The sequence below is a fragment of the Neoarius graeffei genome, chromosome 1 (genome assembly GCF_027579695.1).
Source record: "Neoarius graeffei isolate fNeoGra1 chromosome 1, fNeoGra1.pri, whole genome shotgun sequence".
NCBI classification, from domain to species: Eukaryota; Metazoa; Chordata; class Actinopteri; order Siluriformes; family Ariidae; genus Neoarius; species Neoarius graeffei.
Window position 1 is genome coordinate 6864411 of NC_083569.1, and position 23138 is coordinate 6887548.

General features: G+C 42.4%; 2 protein-coding genes across 3 annotated transcripts in view; one reads left to right on the forward strand and one right to left on the reverse strand.

Moving 5' to 3' along the window:
- Nucleotides 1–12932, reverse strand: part of pigk (phosphatidylinositol glycan anchor biosynthesis, class K) — a 94973-nt gene extending 82041 nt beyond the window's left edge. For both annotated transcript variants that reach the window (XM_060928942.1, XM_060928952.1), the window contains exons 1-8: nucleotides 12819–12932; nucleotides 6898–6951; nucleotides 6638–6729; nucleotides 6424–6559; nucleotides 6222–6333; nucleotides 6039–6135; nucleotides 2591–2708; nucleotides 1955–2065 (exon numbers count right to left, since the gene is read on the reverse strand). In XM_060928942.1, coding sequence (XP_060784925.1) covers nucleotides 1955–2065; nucleotides 2591–2708; nucleotides 6039–6135; nucleotides 6222–6333; nucleotides 6424–6559; nucleotides 6638–6729; nucleotides 6898–6951; nucleotides 12819–12893 — 795 coding nt within the window. In that variant the 5' untranslated portion in view covers nucleotides 12894–12932. The remainder of the gene's footprint in view (nucleotides 1–1954; nucleotides 2066–2590; nucleotides 2709–6038; nucleotides 6136–6221; nucleotides 6334–6423; nucleotides 6560–6637; nucleotides 6730–6897; nucleotides 6952–12818) is intronic.
- Nucleotides 12933–17970: 5038 nt separating this feature from the next.
- The window catches only part of ak5 (adenylate kinase 5), a 109427-nt gene continuing 104259 nt past the window's right edge, over nucleotides 17971–23138 (forward strand). Inside the window, exons 1-2 of the mRNA XM_060928967.1 lie at nucleotides 17971–18353; nucleotides 21607–21793. Coding sequence (XP_060784950.1) covers nucleotides 18294–18353; nucleotides 21607–21793 — 247 coding nt within the window. The 5' untranslated portion in view covers nucleotides 17971–18293. The remainder of the gene's footprint in view (nucleotides 18354–21606; nucleotides 21794–23138) is intronic.

Consider the following 23138-nt stretch of genomic DNA (forward strand, 5'->3'; position numbering starts at 1 on the left):
TTACGAGTCATCCTTCTAAAGGTTACCTCAATTACGACTTTTTTACAAATTTGTTGCCTTAATGACGAGTCATCCTTCTAAAGGTTACCTTATGTCTTTAATTACCATTTTAATTCGCCTTAATTACAAAATCACCCTTCTAAAGGTTACCTTAATTACGACTTTATGATTTTAAATCGCCTTAATTACGAGTCATGCTTCTAAAGGTTACCTTAATTATGAATTTATTACAAATTTGTCACCTTAATTGAGTCATCCTTCTACCTTAATTACGACTTTTTTACGATTTTAAGCCACCTTAATTACAAGTCATCTTTCTAAAAGTTACCTTAATTACGACTTTGACTCATCCTTGCAAAGGTTACCTTAATTACAACTTTATGATTAAGTCGCCTTAATTACGAGTCATCCTTCTAAAGGTTACCTTAATTACGACGTTTTTACAAATTTGTTGCCTTAATTACAAGTCATCCTTCTAAAGGTTACCTTAATTACGAAGCTTTTACAAATTTGTTGCCTTAATTACGAGTCATCCTTCTAAAGGTTACCTTAATTACAACATTTTTACAAATTTGTTGCCTTAATTATGAGTCATCCTTCTAAAGGTTACCTTAATTATGACTTTTTTACAAATTTGTTGCCTTAATGACGAGTCATCCTTCTAAAGGTTACCTTAATTATGTCTTTAATTACCATTTTAAGTCGTCTTAATTACGAAATCACCCTTCTAAAGTTTACCTTAATTACGACTTTATAATTTTAAAATCGCCTTAATTACGAGTCATGCTTCTAAAGGTGACCTTAATTATGAGTTTATTACAAATTTGTCACCTTAATTATGAGTCAGCCTTCTACCTTAATTACGACTTTTTTACAATTTTAAGCCGCCTTAATTACGAGTCATCTTTCTAAAAGTTACCTTAATTATGACTTTGATGACTCATCCTTGCAAAGGTTACCTTAATTACAACTTTATGATTAAGTCGCCTTAATTACGAGCCATCCTTCTAAAGGTTACCTTAATTACGACATTTTTACAAATTTGTTGCCTTAATTACGAGTCATCCTTCTAAAGGTTACCTTAATTACGAAGCTTTTACAAATTTCTTGCCTTAATTACGAGTCATCCTTCTAAAGGTTACCTTAATTACGACGTTTTTACAAATTTGTTGCCTTAATTGAGTCATCCTTCTAAAGGTTACCTTAATTATGTCTTTAATTACCATTTTAAGTCGCCTTAATTACGAAATCACCCTTCTAAAGGTTACCTTAATTACGACTTTATAATTTTAAATCGCCTTAATTACGAGTCATGCTTCTAAAGGTGACCTTAATTATGAGTCATCCTTCTACCTTAATTACGACTTTTTTACAATTTTAAGCCGCCTTAATTGCGAGTCATCTTTCTAAAAGTTACCTTAATTACGACTTTATTATGACTCATCCTTACAAAGGTTATCTTAATTACAACTTTATGATTAAGTCGCCTTAATTACGAGTCATCCTTCTAAAGGTTACCTTAATTATGAATTTATTACAAATTTGTTGCCTTAATTGAGTCATCCTTCTACCTTAATTACGACTTTTTTACGATTTTAAGCTGCCTTAATTACGAGTCATCTTTCTAAAAGTTACCTTAATTACGACTTTATTATGACTCATCCTTACAAAGGTTATCTTAATTACAACTTTATGATTAAGTCGCCTTAATTACGAGTCATCCTTCTAAAGGTTACCTTAATTATGAATTTATTACAAATTTGTTGCCTTAATTGAGTCATCCTTCTACCTTAATTACGACTTTTTTATGATTTAAAGCCGCCTTAATTACGAGTCATCTTTCTAAAAGTTACCTTAATTACGACTTTATTATGACTCTTCCTTCTAAAGGTTACCTTAATTACAACTTTATTCTCCCTCTCTCTCTCTCACACACACACACACACACACTCACCAGATCGTTCATGTTGGCCTGACTGGCAGGATGGATGTCTTCCAGGAACTCCAGCAGGTAGAAGGTGTATCTGTCCATCAGATGGACTCCGATGGCGAGGTCAGGCTGGTGCTGCACATCAGAGAGATATTAAAAAAAAGCGCAGATTTTTCTCTCGTCATCAAACTTCTTCATGCAACACGCACCACGATCTATCAAAACTTACTTTCTCACTTTTTATACTCGCACTCCGTCTCCTTGACACTAAAGTAATTCTGTTGACAGTTATGGAGCTCTAAAGCTGTATACACGGCCACTCAAAAGTATTCACCCCCTCCTTGAACCTTCAACGCTTTACTGTTGAACGAAGCGTGAGCATGTCCGTGATGTCGAAACGAGTCTTGACGCAGTCATGAACGCTTATTACAATTACTGAACGCAAAACAAAATCGGTTGTGTAAGTATTTACCCCCTTTTTTACTATGACGCATCTAACGATTGGTGATCTACAAATGAACACCACGTCGTCATTTTTATACGTTTATAGTCAGGTGTAACGTTGTGGAACGTGAAATAATAAAGTACGTTTGACAAACAAGTTCTAATCCCGATAAAATATGAGAAAGAAGAAGAAAGCTGAAACTGGCGAGCACTTACTGAAAGCGAGTCCTCTCCTATTTGGCTGCTGGCTAAAGCCATGAGGTTGGGTGAGTAGAACCTCTCGTACATGGACGCCCCCTGGCACGTGTCGATGATAAACAGCAGCTCGTTATACCTGCGGAGTCATGGTTTAAAACAAACAAAACACCCGTGTTAAGGCATGAGTCATGTCATTCATTTGTATCAAAGGATCGACTTCCTGTTGACTTCCAGTCAGGAAGTGAAGGAGGAGAGATACAGTGGGTTTCGACTGTGCTAAATTCACCATTGATTCTCCAATTATTACATCAGCAGCACTCTAAAACCCAGCCATAATGGCAGGTTGGAACAGTTTAGTGCTCGTTGCATTGACGTCCTGGTCCATTCCACATCGCTGGCTCCAAAAAACACACCGCTCCAAAATGCACCATTAATAGATTAGCCGGATCAGCCGATTTGACACGGGACCACATCGCCAGTGGTGCTTAATGGTCTGGTTGTTCTCCGGATGTGCATCAAGAACTGGGTCCAGTTCTAAACGACATGCAGGATTACTGGATTTATATTGATCTCTCTCTCCAGCAAGAATGTGCTTTTTTTTTTTAAATAAAACAATCATGAAACTATGCATGTTGGTGTTATTTTCTTTAAAGCTGTCCTGCCTTTCAGATTTTTCAAGTTCAGGTCATAAAAAGAATTTTCCCTGACACCCAATCATGCACCGAAAGCTACTGAATTCGAATTACAGACTTCCAATTTGATTAAATAGAACAATTAATTAATTTCTCTCCACGTGGCCTGAAATTCTCCGCTATTTTTTCCTGCTTCACCATGACCCAATACAAGATACATCATGCCACCGTCACGTGGTGGGCTTTCCCCGTTCATGCAACAATACAAATTTGAAACCGGAGAGAAAAATGTCAAAGACCGACTAGAGTAATGGAAAGTTAGAAGAAATGCGTGTTATTTACCAGCTGGGAGGTCCGTATCGTGAAATACCGTGACCGACGTCTTGAAAGGCCGAGGTCACGGTATTTCACCATACGGGCCGACCTTAAGCTGGTAAATAATATATTCAGGGATGAGAATGAGAAATTGTATTTTCAGCTGAAAATTTAATCGGGGGTCTGGGGGCCATCGGCCCCCGGAAGCTAATGAGTTTTATACATTTTAGACCACTAGAAATGGTCTCAGATTGCTCAGTTGAATAGGGTTAGGGTTAACACTCTATATTCTCTATTAACACTCTATATTCCCATCAGTTGCTAAGTAAACTTTTCACCGTTTCTTGTTTATTGTCAATCAAATATGTGAGTGGAATGTACCAAAGCAAAAAACAAATACCAGCAAAACATTTCTTACACAATTCTGAATGTGGGTACGGGTTCTCCATTAATTTTTGGGTACGAGTTTCCTGTGGGTACGAGTTCGTTTTGGGTACGAATTTACCGCATCCCCCTTCCACTTACCTGCATGGCATTTTCACAAACAATATAAATTTTTTCAAAAATATTTTAATATCTTATATGATATTTACCTCCGAGTGTGTCTTCCTGTCAGTCAAATGAGTGAGAGGTGACGATTCCGATGAAACTGGTCGGTCGACGAGTGTATGCTGGCTCTGTCCACTGGCTGGCCCGATCTTGAACGCCGATCCCAACGAATAGTTAGAACGACGAATTCTGACTTTTTCCGCACGTTTCTTCCCTTTTGAAGCATGTTCAATCAAAGCAATGCACCCGTGAGAGCCATAATTAATAATGTCATTGCAGTAGATACACTGGGCTTTGCTGGGAGCGTCACATTTTCCAATGAAATCGGACAATTTCTCAACTACGTCTTCAGTGGTTTTGCCGATTTTTATCTTCAAAGTTACAGTTCTCTCTAACCAGTCCCAACGGAATTTATTCTTCACGTCTTTATCTATCACCTGAATAAGCGATTCGTTTTCTTTTGTGATAATTTTCACCATTTTGAAGCTCTTATTCGCTGTTACATCCTCAATCTCCGGCCTCGTGGAGCGCCATGTTGAATGAGTAAGAAAGCGAAATGCGAAGAACCAATCAGAACGAAGCTTACATGTGACATTTTGGCCTTTCCTATCTATGCTCGTTTACCATTGGTCAAATCGCGATATTTCTCTCTCAACGGCCAATCAAATACAGTGTACGTTCTGAACTGCCGATGTAAACAGAGCCTTGTTCCCGATGGTTGACCGGGTCAACACATACCTAACCCCCCATAAATATTTTCTCCTCGGATTTAGACGATTCACAAAAATGACCCCTGGGTTGATAAAATCCGCGGAAAATTCCCATCCCTGTATATTTATTTTTTTCTTTACCAAATTCTAACAGAAAACGAGAGCGCCCGAAAGGGAAAGCCGAGCCGAGCCGCCATTTTGAATCCTCATTCACGGCTGTAATGCAAATTGCTTCCTCCTCGGTATACAAGTGCACTTCCATGGCAGGAAAAAAAAACTACATTTTGCTGCCTACGTAGTCCTCTATTTATACAAAATTGAGTCATTCAGCCATGTTTGTGCTCGGCGTTAGCAACAGTTACAGGTTTTTAGCTTTCTCCTGAAATGTTTTTTTTTATTTCGTCTTCCTCAGGGTAGTAAAACTCGCTTTCGCTGTGAACACTGTCGTTATCGCGATCCATGCTGTAAAATTAATGCTGTTCTCCTGAGAAATACGAAAATAAATGTTGAGAAAAATTCCTATGATGTTTGTTGCTGTCGTGAACGAACGAGTCGCCAGAGGTCTGGATACGGACCTGCTTGCCAGCCAATCAGAGCGCAGGATTTGATGGAAACCAAACTGTGAAAAAACATGATGGAAGGTAAACCTGCACATGCGCACATGGACTTCCTGTCTGTGCGACGCGAGCGATTTCATGCGTATTATTTGCTTGAATCCCCTCAAATTAAAATCACTTCCCAGCCTGATATCTTGTGAGACATCACCTTTTTTACGAAATCGAAAGGCCGCCTCGCTTTTCATTTGTTCAGACATTTGCTCCTCAGCTTGCGTTTTAGGTTCTGAGCTCAGATGGTTAAATCCGAACCCAAGTCACTTTGGACAGATAAAGGGATCTGAACAAACAAGTGTTTTCAGGCAAAGCAAACCTCGCCTGGCAGCACTTATTTTATAGCTACATGTTGATAACTGAAATAGTTCTTGTTAACAGACAAACAAACCGCATTGATTATAATACCTCGTCTCACTTACTCCGTCGCGGGCAAAGTAATAAACAGGATTTAATCCAGACTTGAGAATGAGAATACATTCGTAAATCTTTTATTTGTTGGTCAGAAACACACGATAGGAAAAAAAAAAAAAAGTCACGAAATAAATAAAATCACCCAACCCAAGCACTTGATAAATTACTCGATAACTGCACGACTAATTAGTGTAAACCATTTTTTTTTTTTAAATCATCAGGTTCCAGATGGTTTTACCTTCGCTTCTGCCACATCTGCTCGAACGCGTCGGCCAGCTCCACGTTGCTGATCTCCTCCGAGTCCTGGAACTTCAGGAAGCCGTTCCCGCCGTGACCTGTCCCAGACGTACGGTTAGGAAAGAAGCAGCACAGCAGACATCGTGTCCTTAATTCAGGTGGAAACGCTTTTCGTTGCGTTCACCTGTGAGGTAGATGAGGATGTTGCTGCGGTCGTCGCTCAGTAAGCGTTTGGAGCGAGGCGTGCTCGCCGGGAGTCGTCCGGTCAGCACTCGCAGGAAGTTCTCCACCGTCACCTTAACGAGCCACAAAACAAAAGCCTTGTAAGCTAACGATCTATGCGCTTCAAAAAAAAAAAAACACTCACGTCGCCAGGCCCCGCCCACCTCGTATCCGCGGTAATCCACCTCGACGTCGTCTCCGTACACGTTCAGCTCCATGTTCTTGTGGCTGAAGACGGTCGCAGGTTTGGGGTTTCTGTGGTTGCAGGCCATGTCGTCGGCTAACATCAGAACGATGTGACTGGTGGAGGAAAGAACGAACGCAAAATGAGCGAAAGACGGCAGACAAACGAATACCGGCACGGTGAAACTAACTGACCTGTCCGGGATGCCCAGTCTCTTCACGCTCCTGTACACAGACAGCACGTTGGCAACATGGCGGTAGTTGAACCAGAATCTCGACGTGCAAACCTGCACACAAGCGTTAAACACAAGCTCAGCGTCAGTGCGATTATAAACAATGCGTCGTTACCGTTTTGACGAAGTTGGACAGATGAGCTCTCGGGAGAGGAAATGGGAGGTGGGAAGTTTTCGGAGGTTTCGTTCATGATGATGTGGAGAGATCAGGTTTAGTCTCACCAGCACTGCCCAGTTGTTAGTGTGACCGCTGCTGAAGAACTGCGCCGCTTTCGTCTGAAACACAATTGGACAGAAAGAAAGAAATTAATTAATTGAAGGTGACATAATGCTGTCCATCTTTTGGTTCTTTATGTAAGGAATCAATTCTGAATCAAAGCATCAGTCCGATTCATTAATAACATCTGCTAAAGTTAAAAAAAAGACAAGATAATCTGTATTTATTCTTATTATTAAAATAATTATTAAACCATTATTTTATCCCGAGAACATAAAATCACTCTGGCGATCAGTGACCAAAGTGTCATTCAGAAACGAGTCGACTCTTTGAACCGACTCTTTTTGATTCAAACTTCAGCCACTGACTCTCACACCTCAAGAGCTGTGCTTATTATTATAAATAAGAACAAGACAAACGCATCCCGTCACTGTTACTATAGAAACAACGTTGTTGAATCTCGATTCTGATTGGTCAGAGTGTTGACTAACAGCTTAGGGGCTTGCATGGTGGGCGTTCCATATAATCGAAGCCTAATCTGTCCCTGTCTGTCTAGTCCCGTCTTCATTATTGAGGGTCGGGGACCATGGACACGGCATGCACCGCCGCTCTCCACCGTCGTACATTCCCCCACTGGTCTCCCCGTCCAGTCTCTAATGTCCTCGAGGATGTGGGTGCAGAGGTTCTTTGCCCCTGATGACGTGGCCGAAGTACTGTAGCTTCCGCCTTTTGATGGTTGCCACGAACTGCCGACCCGTGCCCATCTCTTCCAGGACTGACTCGTTGGTTCTGTGGTTGATCCAGCTGATCCTCAGTGCCCGTCTGTGGCAGTCTCTTGATGTCCGCAGTTCTCAGGGTCCACGTCTCGCAGCCGTACGATGCCACAGGCCATACCAGCGTCCTCAGGCATTTCAGCTTGGTGTTCTTCTGAATAGCGCGGTCCCTCCACAGAGTGGCGAGCGACTGGATGGCGGATCTTGCTGCTCCAAGCCGAGCAATCTGCTCCACCTGGTCCAATGTGACACCTCGGCAGTGAATGTTAAGTTGTGGCTGCCATCACCTTTGTTTTCTTGGTGTTGATCTCCAGCTGGTACTCCCTGGAGACTCTGTCGACCTCATCTAGCAGAGCTGGTGATGTCGCGATCAGCACGATGTCGTCGGTGAAGCGTAGGTTGTTCAGCTCCTGGCCGCTGATGGTGATTCCAACCCAGTTGAGTTCACCTGCCGACTGCCGCATCACCTCATCGGAGAAGTTGTTGAAGCATATGGGCGACAAAAGGCAGCCCTGTCGTACTCCCTTCCCGATGGCGAACCACTCCGTGAAGTTGTCTTCCACTCTGACCGCCCCCTGTACAGGTTCCTCCACAGTTTGGAGTGGCGCACTGAGTCGAACGCCTTTTTGTCATCGATGAAGGCCACGTACAGCTGGGTGCTGAATTCCCTTGCCTTCTCCATAATGATCCTGATATTGAAGATCTGGTCCCTCGTGCCGACCTTCTTCCGAAAGCCCATTTGTACCTCCGCGGTCTTCTGGAGCAGGACTCGCAGGAGGATCTTGCTGGCGTGACTGATCAAGGCGATGGCGCGGTGGTCTGCACACTCCGTGGTCTTCGGAATCGGGATGAACACTGATCCAAGCCAGTCTGTCGGCCACTCAGCCGTCTCCATAATCTTGTTGCGCAGCTTGCAGAGCACCTGTTGGTTATTTTCGGTCTTGACTCAACAGAATACAGTAGAAATGTTTGGTTATTTCACAAAATAAACCTAAAATCATTGATATGGTGACGTTTTCTGTCAGATGTTTATTTGACGGTTATGGAAGGAGTCTGCAGTGTCAGCAAAAACAGGGAAGTCTTCAGGATGGAGGAGTTTAGAATGATCACGAAGGTCCGGGTTCGAGCCCCGTGGCTGGCGAGGGCCTTTCTGTGCAGAATTTGCATGTTCTCCCAGTGTCCACGTGGGTTTCCTCCGGGTGCTCCGGTTTCCCCCACAGTCCAAAGACATGCAGGTTAGGTTAACTGGTGACTCTAAATTGACCGTAGGTGTGAATGTGGGTGTGAATGGTTGTCTGTGTCTATGGCCCTGTCCACACGGCAACGGATTCAGGTGAATCTGATAAAATTGTTTATCGTTTCGGCCTGGCGTCCACACGGCACCGGCGTTTTGGGTGCCCCAAAACGAAATCTTTTGAGAACGGGTTCCAGAGTGGAAAAATCTGGCAACGGCACCGTTGCGAAGTCGTCTGGATGAGTAGAACGGATTTATTTACGATGACGTCACAACCACATGACTGTCAGTGCTTCATGCCGGGTAGAAGTGTAACGAACTCGATGCGAGTTGTCAACAAATCCTATAACTTGGTTCATGAAACGCGCTTACAAAATATTTTCACTGTGAATATTTATTGTGTAATGGTGCAAAGTGAGAGAGAGAGTGAGAGAATAGCCCTTAGGGCAGAGTCTTCAGTCCAAACACTGCGGAAGCAGTACCAAACCGCGCACCGCCCATGCACTTTCCAAAAACAAAAATCCCGCCAGCAAACAGAGGAAAAAAAAAAAAGGAGCGATCTCACCTCTTCAGATGTTGGTTTAAGTCCAACAATACATTCCTCAAAAAGGGTGTAGAAGAACAAAGTAATCCATCAATGTGTAGCATTCAATTTATTCCGGACCATTAAAGAATTCTGGAGGATATCAGAATGTTGGCGTACCGGCTTCCATCTACCCCCATTCATTCCTCTCTCTCTCCCCATCTACCCCCATTCATTCCTCTTTCCGCGTCTTTCGTTTTACGCTACTGACTATAATCAAAACTTTATGTGGCTGATGCTACAGAAGAAGGGGTTTATGCGCATGTGTCTACTTCTTCTATTGTTCTGGTGTCTCCGATGGGACCGTCTTACAGCGCACGTAGAGGTGTGGCATGTGTATTGCATCGTTTTCAGCAAGCGTTGCGTTGCCATATGTACCTGATATTTTACTGATCCGTTGCCCATGTGGACTAGCCTGGCAAGCCAGACTAAATGTGAATATTTAGTCTGGCCTCGCTCATAGACATTTCCGAAGGGTGTGGGAGGAACAACCCGCTGTCTTTCAAACTGTCTCTGTGCGTATAGGCCAACGCTCTGACCAATCAGCGCAACAGTGACTGTGACGTAGTCAGAGCGACAGAAAGCAGTGGGGGAGGCCTTGAAATAAATAATTTTTCAAAATGCGTATTAATTAATAAACAGGTTCTAGATATTAAGAAGTTTGGAGATAATGACCACAAGGTTGGAGTCTGTACCACATACACATTTTTTTTCCAAGTGTTTTTGACAGCGGGATATTACATGCAAACCTTTTTGAACTGAACGACGCACAAAGCCTAATAATATCAGCCCTTCTAATTGGCGCCATGTTTTCTAGTTACGAGCAGTGGTTTTGTTTTTTTGGGTGTGACAGCAGGGTGTACTAGCCTGGCAAGCCAGACTAAATGTGAATATTTAGTCTGGCCTCGATCCGTAGACATTTCCGAAGCGGGTAGGAGGAACAAACCGCTGTCTTTCAAACTATCTGTGTGTGTATAGGCCAACGCTCTGACCAATCAGCGCAACTGTGACGTAGTCAGAGCGACAGAAAGCAGTGGGGGAGGCCTTGAAATAAATAATTTTTCAAAATGCGTATTAATTAATAAACAGGTTCTAGATATTAAGAAGTTTGGAGATAATGACCACAAGTTTGGAGTCTGTACCGCATACACTTTTTTTTTTTTTTTCAAGGGTTTGCTTAAACTGTTTTTGAGAGTTTTTATTTAGTGGTGTTTGGTGAAATAATTTCCCTTAAATTTAAAATAACGGGAAAATAAAAAACAATCAAAAAGTAATGTTTCAAAGCTGTTTATTAATTCTTCGTACTGCACAAACTAGCCCCATCCTTTTGGCTACGAGCGGAGCCAGCTGGTAGATCAGACTTTTGCCATAGCCGGTCGGCAAAACAGCGAAAACGTCCTTCTTGAAAAGGAATGAGCGGAGAGCCTCTTCCTGCTCATGTTTCAGCGAAAACTCCAAGTCTAATTCTTCTAAAACTGATTCCAAAGCGGAGTCAAACGCGCGCTGTTCACTAGCCGTAGCCATCTTTCCTGCTGTGCTTTCTCCAGCGTCGCACAGCTTTGTCGTCACTCCTGCAAAAGCCCGCCCAAAGAATCCAAACAAAAACCTTGCGTTGTGATTGGCGGGCACGATTTGATGCCCGGGGTGTGTTGTTGATATGGTGCGAGGCTAGACCCACTCGTAGGCAAAAATATTTTTGGCCGCTAGGCGGGTGGGTCTATCGTGTGGATGTAGCCTATGTGTCAGCCCTGTGATGACCTGGCGACTTGTCCAGGGTGTACCCCGCCTTTCGCCCGTAGTCAGCTGGGATAGGCTCCAGCTCGCCTGCAACCCTGTAGAAGGGCAATTCCATGTAAATGTCAACCTCACCATGCAAAAATAAAGCAACATGTAATACATCAAAATCACTCCCAGAGATCTCACCTAGGCCTGTATTTTACAGATGTGAATAAGTTGAACCAATTTGTAACCAACCTAATATGTCACTGTCAGTCTTTCTTTCTTATAATGTAAAACCCAAGCTAAAATCAACTTTGATCATGTACAATTCTATATTATTGCCACAAGCCACAGAAATGTATGCTAAAATCCACAAAACAATAGCCATCCTAAATATTATTTAAGAACGTTGATAGTTTTAGCTGATATTTAGAGAGTTTTTCAAAGGGTTATGGTGGTTAAATTGCTGATTTTCTAAACATACGCCATGTCTATTTCAGACGCGTCACATCCATAACGGAATTTCGTCACATCCATAACGCTGACTTTTCCTTCCGAAACTCTGCATGAAATACAAAATATTTTAAACAAAGATTTTTTAATATTCACCTTGGACCCCTCTATCAAACGGATATCTCCATTTCGACATTAGGTTTACAATTTCACAGAGTTTGATAAAAATGTACAGTCACCCAAGAAAAGTGATACTTTTTCTGTCACATCCATAACGCATCTTTTATTGGCGTTTTCTGGCATGCCCTAGATGTACTATGGGAATTGTTCTTGTTCTATCACTTCTCCAGTATGGTACAGCCTTAAAATATGCAACACCTGTTTAAATACTGGGAGACAATAAAACATGCACTGGGTCATTTGTTGCCATTTTGAGTTCAAGTGTCACGTCCATAACGCTGGAATTGCTCAGAACAGGATAAAGCGGCTACAGATAATGAGATGAGATTCTAGCCTTAAATGTAACCATTAATGGACAAAAAACAAACAAACAAAAACCACTGTTGGTTATTTTCCCAGAACAGCATGACTGAAAGCTAGTGTTTGATTCCTTACTTATACAAATGCTTAATCTTTCAAGTAAATATGAAGCAAAGAATAAAGATAAGATGAAAATCTAAAACTCCTGAATGTGAAATCACAGCTTTGTTTTGGCTGAATTCAAAATGGCGCCCTGTACTACTAGTGCACTTCATAGAACATGTCGAATTAGCTCGTTTGCTAATGCAGCTTTGGGAAAATAAAAACCCAAACTAAACTAATATCATATTGCGTATTATTTAAATATAAAAAATTCGCATATTTTTCTTTTCTTTTAAACTAACCGCTTTTGAGAAACGCCTCAGTGAACATCACAAGGCTCGAAGACCAAATTCCTCCCAATTTGATATAAAGTGCACTAGATTGGTGAACACGAGCCGCTACTTTGTACTCTGCGTAGGGCACCTACGTAGGGAATACGCCCCGATTTGGAATTAGCACGCGCTCGGTAGTACCAATATGAATGGAGTCTTAGCAACGTTAGCAAGCGGTCTCGCGCTAGTGTTATTGTATTATTTTAAAGACGCAAATATGATTAAAATAATAAAAAAAAGAGAGACTTACCTCAAAACTGTTGCTGTGTACGATTGGCAAATAATTTATAAACGCGAATAATGTTATAAATATAAAGCCTGCCATTTCGGCTAGCCCGGTAGAGAGCTTTGACAGCTTCGTTTCGTTTTTAACCCGGAAGTAGCTACTCGAGCACGGACTCATAAAAGACCCGATTTCAAAATAAAAGTTAATAAAATTCTTCATCGTAATAATTAATAATAATAAAGTAACCTAGAAAATATCTATGAAAATAATAATATAAGAACGCTGTTTTCCCTACACGTCAGTGTTTAAATATTTATTAAAAAATATAGAAAATATTTATAAAAGAGGGTGGCATGGTGGTGTAGTGGTTAGCGCTGTCGCCTCACAGCAAGAAGGTCCTGGGTTCGAGCCCCAGGGCCGGCGAGGGCCTTTCTGTGCGGAGTTTGCATGTTCTCCCCGTGTCCACGTGGGTTTCCTCCGGGTGCTCCGGTTTCCTCCACAGTCCAAAGACATGCAGGTTAGGTTAACTGGTGACTCTAAATTGACCGTAGGTGTGAATGGTTGTCTGTGTCTATGTGTCAGCCCTGTGATGACCTGGCGACTTGTCCAGGGTGTACCCCGCCTTTCGCCCGTAGTCAGCTGGGATAGGCTCCAGCTTGCCTGCGACCCTGTAGAAGGATAAAGCGGCTAGAGATGATGAGATGAGATTTATAAAAGAAAATGAAGATTGACAAAAGAAGCTGTTGCTATGTTGGGGTTTTCACTAATGTTTGAAATCACTGATTTTTATTTTTTATGTTTTCGGGTTGTCCGTCCGTGCGTCCGTCCCGAAACCTTGTGAGCGCGATATCTCAAAGGCTAATGAAAGGAATTTCACCAAACTTTCACCATTTGTGCGCTTTGGGACAAACATGGACTGATTAGATTTTGAGATCAAAAGGTCTAAGGTCAAGGTCGCTGTGAGGTCAAATGTCTGTCCGAAAACCTTGTGAACACCAAGGCTGATACAAGTAATTTCACCAGGTCACGATTACTGTGAGGTCAAATGTCCATCCCCAAATCATCGTAACCGTACTGGGACCGAAGTGCAAACTTCTCACGGGAATAACGAAAATATAGTACAGCATCAGCTGACAAAATTTGCAAAACTCATCACAAATATCCATCCATCGCCGCTTATCCTGTTCTACAGGATCGCAGGTAAGCTGGAGCCTATCCCAGCTGACTATGGGTGAGAGGCAGGGTTCACCCTGGACAAGTCGCCAGGTTATCGCAGAGCTGATACATAGAGACAAACAACCATTCACACTCACATTCACACCTACGGTCAATTTAGACCCACCAATTAACCTAACCTTTGGACTGCAGGGGAAACCCGAGCACCCGGAGGAAACCCACGCAGACACGGGGAGAAGATACATACATACATACATACATACACTCCACACAGAAAGGCCCTCGCCGGCCGCTGGGCTCGAACCCAGGACTTTCTTGCTGTGAGGTGATGGTGCTAACCACTCCACCACCGTGCCAGCCTCATCACAAATATTACAATAACAATACACTTCGGGGTGGAATTTCCTTGAAATGTAAACCAGTGTTCTTGTCGTGCTTCCCTTTCCATCAAAACCATTTGATTTGACTTAAAATCTTGGCGGTAGCAAATTAAAAGTCACTTCATGTCTTAAAGTGATGATGGATGTCGTTTCTCTTTACTTAGTCAAGCGGTTCTTGAAATAATAGTGTATGGATTAACTACAGTTGTGGATAGAATTGGGCGATTTACTGTGTTCTTATTATTTAGGCCTACTATTTACTGTAGTATTTATGACTTGTACATTATCGAGTCAAAACATTACAAAAACATTTTAGGGTTCCAAACATTTGTGGGTTGTTGTTGTTTTTTTCCTAGCACAAAACTAAATGTTCCAGAAAACATATCTGAGCAGCATATTACGTAACTTTCAGATTAAAAAAGAAAACATAATGAAAACTACTGGGTTTTGGTGCAAAATGGAGAAGTGAGCGTGATAGTCAAAGTGTCCAGAAGAACTCCATCCATTATCTGTAGCCGCTTATCCTGCGCAGGGCAAGCTGGAGCCTATCCCAGCTGACTATGGGTGAGAGGCGGGGTACACCCTGGACAAGTCGCCAGGTCATCGCAGAGCTGAAACAACCATTCACGCTCACATTCACACCTACGGTCAATTTAGAGCCACCAATTAGCCTAACCTACATGTCTTTGGGGAAACTGGAGCACCCGGAGGAAACCCATGCAGACACGGGTTTTTTTCAAGCAAAGGGTCATCTTACGCCAAATATTGACTTTTGTTTAAGAAGAAACCTTTATTTGTCACATGCACACTTCAAGCAGAGTGAAATTCATCCAATGCATTGAACCCATCTGAAGCAGTGAACACACACGCACACACACCCGGGGAGCAGTAAGGGGTTCAGTAGCTCGCTCAAGGGCACTTCAGCCCAAGGCCGCCCCATGTTAACCTAACTGCATGTCTTTGGACTGTGAGGGAAACCCATGCAGACATGGCGAGAACATGCAAACTCCACACAGAAAGGCCCTCGCCGGCCACTGGGCTTGAACCCAGAACCTTTTTGCTCTGAGGCAACAGTGCTAACCACGACACCGCCCATGCCGTTTCATTTACTATGGCTTACTGCTTATAGTATTTATTTAATGTTGAAACCTTTAATTTCTAACTTTTTGCACAGTACCTACAACCCCGATTCCAAAAAAGTTGGGACAAAGTACAAATTGTAAATAAAAACGGAATGCAATAATTTACAAATCTCAAAAACTGATATTGTATTCACAGTAGAACATAGACAACATATCAAATGTCGAAAGTGAGACATTTTGAAATTTCATGCCAAATATTGGCTCATTTGAAATTTCATGACAGCAACACATCTCAAAAAAGTTGGGACGGGGCAATAAGAGGCTGGAAAAGTTAAAGGTACAAAAAAGGAACAGCTGGAGGACCAAATTGCAACTCATTAGGTCAATTGGCAATAGGTCATTAACATGACTGGGTATAAAAAGAGCATCTTGGAGTGGCAGCGGCTCTCAGAAGTAAAGGTGGGAAGAGGATCACCAATCCCCCTAATTCTGCGCCGACAAATAGTGGAGCAATATCAGAAAGGAGTTTGACAGTGTAAAATTGCAAAGAGTTTGAACATATCATCATCTACAGTGCATAATATCATCAAAAGATTCAGAGAATCTGGAAGAATCTCTGTGCGTAAGGGTCAAGGCCGGAAAACCATACTGGGTGCCCGTGATCTTCGGGCCCTTAGACGGCACTGCATCACATACAGGCATGCTTCTGTATTGGAAATCACAAAATGGGCTCAGGAATATTTCCAGAGAACATTATCTGTGAACACAATTCACCGTGCCATCCGCCGCTGCCAGCTAAAACTCTATAGTTCAAAGAAGAAGAAGCCGTATCTAAACGTGATCCAGAAGCGCAGACGTCTTCTCTGGGCCAAGGCTCATTTAAAATGGACTGTGGCAAAGTGGAAAACTGTTCTGTGGTCAGACGAATCAAAATTTGAAGTTCTTTATGGAAATCAGGGACGCCGTGTCATTCGGACTAAAGAGGAGAAGGACGACCCGAGTTGTTATCGGCGCTCAGTTCAGAAGCCTGCATCTCTGATGGTATGGGGTTGCATTAGTGCGTGTGGCATGGGCAGCTTACACATCTGGAAAGACACCATCAATGCTGAAAGGTATATCCAGGTTCTAGAGCACCTTGCATTTTCCAACATGACAATGCCAAACCACATACTGCATCAATTACAGCATCATGGCTGCGTAGAAGAAGGGTCCGGGTACTGAACTGGCCAGCCTGCAGTCCAGATCTTTCACCCATAGAAAACATTTGGCGCATCATAAAACGGAAGATACGACAAAAAAAGACTTAAGACAGTTGAGCAACTAGAATCCTACATTCGAAAGGAATGGGTTAACATTTCTATCCCTAAACTTGAGCAACTTGTCTCCTCAGTCCCCAGACGTTTACAGACTGTTGTAAAGAGAAAAGGGGATGTCTCACAGTGGGAAACATGGCCTTGTCCCAACTTTTTTGGAATCGGGGTTGTACATTTCCCAGATAGCAAATGATGTTATTTCAATGTTGATATTTGGTCAAGATGGTTGATTTATAGTTATAGTTGAACACTGATGGTGGATCAACCATTAATCAACCACTGATAAAATAAAAAGTTGAAAAAATGTGTTTGAATCAATGTAATGGTTGAAGGAAACATTTGATCAATGTTGAATATATGTTGATTTTGTTGTCATCATACACTGCACCACTGGACGGGAGCCTGGGGTGCACTCTGGGTGAGACCATTTTGTGGGAGGGGGGTTTCCTATATTTCATTGAATTTCATTTATTTAATTTAGAATTTTAATAGAGCACAAGGAACTATGAAGAACAGATTATTATTTATGGTTATGTGCAAATCTTGTGTGTGCAACATGTAAGGAAAAAATGAACAGAAAAACAAACATCTCCATTTTCTACCGTACCGGCCGCTATTTGGAATGGTCCAAATAACCGTCTCTCAGAAGAACTTTTCGATAATGGTCAAAGAGATATCGATTCAGTGTCATGACATGTCGATTTCCATTTAGATGATGGCTGAATCACCATTGATTCAGTATATTATTTCAACATGAAATCAACGGAAATTTAAATGTAAGTTTCTATTTAGATGATGGTTGAATCACTATTGATTCAATGCTGATAGGGTTGAAAATTCAACGTTGATTCAACCCAAATTCAAGGGGACACTTTCAATATCATTTCAACATTATTTCAATGTTTTCTGCCAAACGCTATTTCAATGTTGATTCAACTGATTTTTGCTATCTGGGTTTTCATTTATTAAATAACCCCCCCATCAATTTTAATATTTTGAAATAGATTTTTTCTATCCATTTATAACATTTAAAACGATTACTTGTCTGATATTCCGAATTAAAAGTGCACACAGGGTTTTAATGTTTGTTTGCATAGGTGTTTACACCAGCTGTGCGTGCGCGCTCCCGAGAGCTGGCAGTGCGCGCGTCCTGATTTCCTGAGTGTGGCTCGAGGTTGCCAGATTGACGTATTTCGCATCTTTGCGCGCACTTAATGGGCGTTCAAATTGAGAGTGCGTGTTTTGCTTTTTATAAATGGATATAATGCGAGTCATGGCTGGTTGAAAAAAAAAGTGGAAGGAAAATTTGTTCAAAATCGTGATTGGGATTCGAAAGTGTGGGGTACAACCTGGCAACCCGGCTTATGAAAAAGCAGTGTGTCGGCGTTCAGCAACTTCCACACTTGCTGCTGAGTGGAGGGGGGCTTGCTGGGAGCCAGAGTGGCACACACACGACCAGATCTGTAGAGAATCCAGTTAAACGGCGCACGAGGATTGTTTGTTTGTTTATTATTGTTATTTGTTTAACGCTTAATTCCAGCGCGAGACATGAACGTGAATGATGCCAAGGAGTATCTCTCCAGGAGAGAAATCCCCCAGCTGATGGAGGTGAGACTGGTTCACACCAAACTCTTCCTTCACCTGGTAACATTTCTGAAAAGGAAACTGCATTGATGAAGGGATCCAGGATTTTTTTTTTTTTGATCCATGCACATGCTTACTGGTATTCTTCTTATTCTTCTTATTATTATTATATCATCAACAGGTGATGTCATTTCACAATGCATAGTTTGATGTGATGGGATGGGCTGGACTGGAATGCTCACACTTGAGCTTCATCAGCTGAAAAGTCTGTATGTTGAGGGTCTCTTCCCAAATGTCATACAAACAGGATGGTCCTCTGGGAAAAGTAGGTAAACCTGCCCCGTTGGACCAGAAACATCTATGCTGTTAGATGGGACGGAACCATGTATGCATATGGACACTTGAATCGATTTGGGGTGCACTTGGTCCGGATCAGCCCTGCGATAACATGGTGACTTGTCCAGGGTGTACCCCACTTCTCGCCCATAGTCAGCTGGGATAGGGTCCAGCTTGCCTGCGACCCTGTAGAACAGGATGAAGCAGCTAGAGATAATGATATGATATGAGATCCATGCATATGCTTACTGGTATTCTTCTTATTATATCATCAACAGGTGATGTCATTTCACAATGCATAGTTTGATGTGATGGACTGGAATGCTTACACTTGAGCTTCATCAGCTGAAAAGTCTGTATGTTGAGGGTCTCTTCCCAAATGTCATACAAACAGGATAGTCCTCTGGGAAAAGTAGGTAAACCTGCCCCGTTGGACCAGAAACATCTACGCTGTTAGATGGGACGGAACCATGTTTGCACATAGACACTTGAATCGATTTGGGGTGCACTTGGTCCGGATCAGCCCTGCGATAACATAGTGACTTGTCCAGGGTGTACCCCACTTCTCGCCCATAGTCAGCTGGGATAGGGTCCAGCTTGCTTGCGACCCTGTAACACTCCTTTGGTAAAATGCGCCTCGTAAGATCACTGATAATAGTTGGTACCATGAAGGTCAGCAGGACCTTTTTTTTTTTTTTGGATCCATGCACATGCTTACTGGTACTCTTATTATATCATCAACAGGTGATGTCATTTCACAATGCATAGTTTGATGTGATGGGATGGGCTGGACTGGAATGCTCACACTTGAGCTTCATCAGCTGAAAAGTCTGTATGTTGAGGGTCTCTTCCCAAATGTCATACAAACAGGATAGTCCTCTGGGAAAAGTAGGTAAACCTGCCCCGTTGGACTAGAAACGTCTACGCTGTTAGACAGGACGGAACCATGTTTGCACATGGACACTTGAATCGATTTGGGGTGCACTTGGTCTGCATCAGCCCTGCGATAACCTGGTGACTTGGCCAGGGTGTACCCCACTTCTCACCCATAGTCAGCTGGGATAGGCTCGAGCTTGCCTGCGACCCTGTAGAACAGGATAAAGCAGCTAGAGATAATGATATGAGATGAGATCCATGCATATGCTTAGTGGTATTATTCTTATTCTTCTTATTATATCATCAACAGGTGATGTCATTTCACAATGCATAGTTTGATGTGATGGACTGGAATGCTCACACTTGAGCTTCATCAGCTGAAAAGTCTGTATGTTGAGGGTCTCTTCCCAAATGTCATACAAACAGGATAGTCCTCTGGGAAAAGTAGGTAAACCTGTCCCGTTGGACCAGAAACATCTACGCTGTTAGATAGGACGGAACCATGTTTGCACATAGACACTTGAATTGATTTGGGGTGCACTTGGTCCGGATCAGCCCTGCGATAACCTGGTGACTTGGCCAGGGTGTACCCTGCTTCTCACCCATAGTCAGCTGGGATAGGCTCCAGCTTGCCTGCAACCCTGTAGAACAGGATAAAGCAGCTAGAGATAATGATATGAGATAAGATCCATGCATATGCTTACTGGTATTTTTCTTATTATATCATCAACAGGTGATGTCATTTCACAATGCATAGTTTGATGTGATGTAATGGGCTGGACTGGAATGCTCACACTTGAGCTTCATCAGCTGAAAAGTCTGTATGTTGAGGGTCTCTTCCCAAATGTCACACAAACAGGATGGTCCTCTGGGAAAAGTAGGTAAACCTGCCCCGTTGGACCAGAAACATCTACGCTGTTAGATGGGACAGAACCATGTATGCATATGGACACTTGAATCGATTTGGGGTGCACTTGGTCTGCATCAGCCCTGCGATAACCTGGTGACTTGTCCAGGGTGTACCCCACTTCTCGCCCATAGTCAGCTGGGATAGGGTCCAGCTTGCTTGCGACCCTGTAACACTCCTTTGGTAAAATGTGCCTCGTAAGATCACTGATAATAGTTGGTACCATGAAGGTCAGCAGGAAAAACATGGTGGTGTACTATTCTGACGCAATATTATTAGTAACGTTGTAGTGCGCAGTTTGCGAAGTTCCCTTTGTTCTCAACACACCTGATCCAATCTGTTGAAGACCTGGTATTGTACGATTGGCACTTCTACCACAGTGCTTTTGGATTCTCGAAACTGATTGGTCAGAAGGTATTGATTTGTTTTTTTATAACATCGTCTCCGACAGTAGCTCTGGCTGTAATTTAAATGACAGGTTTATATCAATGGGCTCGTTATAATATGTCATGGTTTCTATAGTAACAGCTCCTTGATAAGGGCAGGGACTTGTGTATTGGACAATGCATGTAATCTAATCCTGATAATGAACAGATTAAAAAGGGTGTTGGTAAGGATCAAGGGTTTAATGTTTACATTCCTGATAGTCAACAGGTTGTTGGTGAACGTTTCAGCTTTAAGTTGAAAGGCAAATGATTGTGGAAATCACTCAGGAATAGGCTTCTTTTCTCTTTGTTTGGGTTGTTCTTATAGATCAGTGGAAACCACAGAGTTCAGCAGGGCTTGGACATTTTCCCCGTTCTGATACACCTACCAAACTGAATCTTGCAAGCAGGAGTAGTCTCAAGGACTCCTTCCACAACATTTACCATCATGTCCAACCAAATATCTCCTTTGTTTTTGAGAATCTACAAGGTCATGGTCTAAAGATTTCTAGACACTCCTCCTGCTTGGAGGATTTTTATTATAGTTCAAGCAGGAGGAGTATCTCCAACACCTTCCACAACATTTGCCATCATGTCTGACCAGGTATTTCCGTTGTTCTTGAGTTTTGGACCTCAACAAGCTCCTCGTGGTGTAAAGGAACCACAGCTAGAGATCTCTGTTCATTTGTTGCAAATAGTTTTACTAAGTTAAGCTGTGTTCTTGGTTGTCCAGAGTTTACTGACGGGACTGATGTATTACCGGCCGGACGATCCCATCGAGTACATGGAGTCATGCCTGAAGAAGGTGCGAGAGCTCGGCGGGACCGAAAAAGTGAGGTGGGACACTTTTGTAGGACAGGAGAAGAAGTCTCTGCCACCGCTCAATGGAGGCCAATCGCGACGGTCTTTCTTCCGCAACGGTAAGGAGTGAGACTTTGGCGTTTGGTGTCAAAATGAGGCAGAATGTGAGTCAGCACTCATCAATAGATAAACTAGATTTGTTTTTAAACAAATGGACATTTTGTCTTTTGCAGTAATGCCGTATTAGAGAGGAATTAGTTTGCAAGAAATGGGTGTTAACAGTCTTGCTCAAGGGACCAAACGTGTTGGCGGTTTAACTTGCAACCTTCTTATCAGTAGCCCAGAGCGTTACCTGTTCACAGCCACTTCCCCAATTTACAAACCCACATAAAGCACTAATTTGGCCAAAATTCAGATTTACGCCATGTTTCCCTTACCCTAACAACAGACACTGGGTTTTTGTTTTTTGTCTTTTTTTTTGACTAGTGCTACAATACTTGTAGAAGTCTATCTTACCCAAATTTGTGAGGGCAGCCATTTTGGACAACAGAAACTACGATTTAAAATTAAATTGGTCCGATGCAGTGCCTCCAAAAGTTGATACATGGGGTTGTACTGGATATCTGATCGTTAGTGGATGATGATATAGTTTTACTTCAAGATAAAAGTTGTAAATACAGGCTCGCTTGCTACTGCTTTACATATTTTCTTAATCTCAAAGCTTGTTTGTGTTTATGGAACAGATAGTGGGTGGGCTAGATTTCCCTTCATTTTCATTTCATTCCGTTGACCTCGTACAGTAGCTCCAGCACTAAAATTCATTACCAGGGATTTCGGGAACATCAGATCTGAGGGGAGAAATACACTCTGGATGGGATGCCACAGACATTCACGGTACTTTAGCCACAAACAGGCTTGTGTGCATCTACGTGCCTATAAATATACTTTGCCGTAGGCTGTGCAAATAAGAAAATGAACGCCAAGTGTTTCTCCCTGCTGAGTTTGCTTTGCAAAGCAAATAAACCGTCTCGATTTGAGATGTTGAACAATGAGCTAATTGTTTTGTGAGCTTCATGTGGCAGCATGCACTGGCCTTTTGATGCGTTTCTTTCATTCCTGGTTTGAAATCCCTGTGACGACAAACAACGAGGAGTACTGTTTTTGATATTGGGCCATAATCAGCCTGGGGGACGTCTCCCTCGACAGTCATGCCGTCATGAACTGTTTTGAGTGCATTCTTTACTCATACACTTGTCGTCTTATTGACCAAACGCAGTGGCATCGTGTATTCAAGAGAGAGTTTAAAGCAAATTCAAAGTTATTTTTTTCATACACACACTGGCCACTTGATTAGGAACACCAATCCACCTGCTGTTTTCTGCAGTTCTCGAATCACCCAATCCCTTGACAGCAGCACAGTGCATCAAATCATGCAGATGCAAACCAAGAGCTTCGGTTCACGTT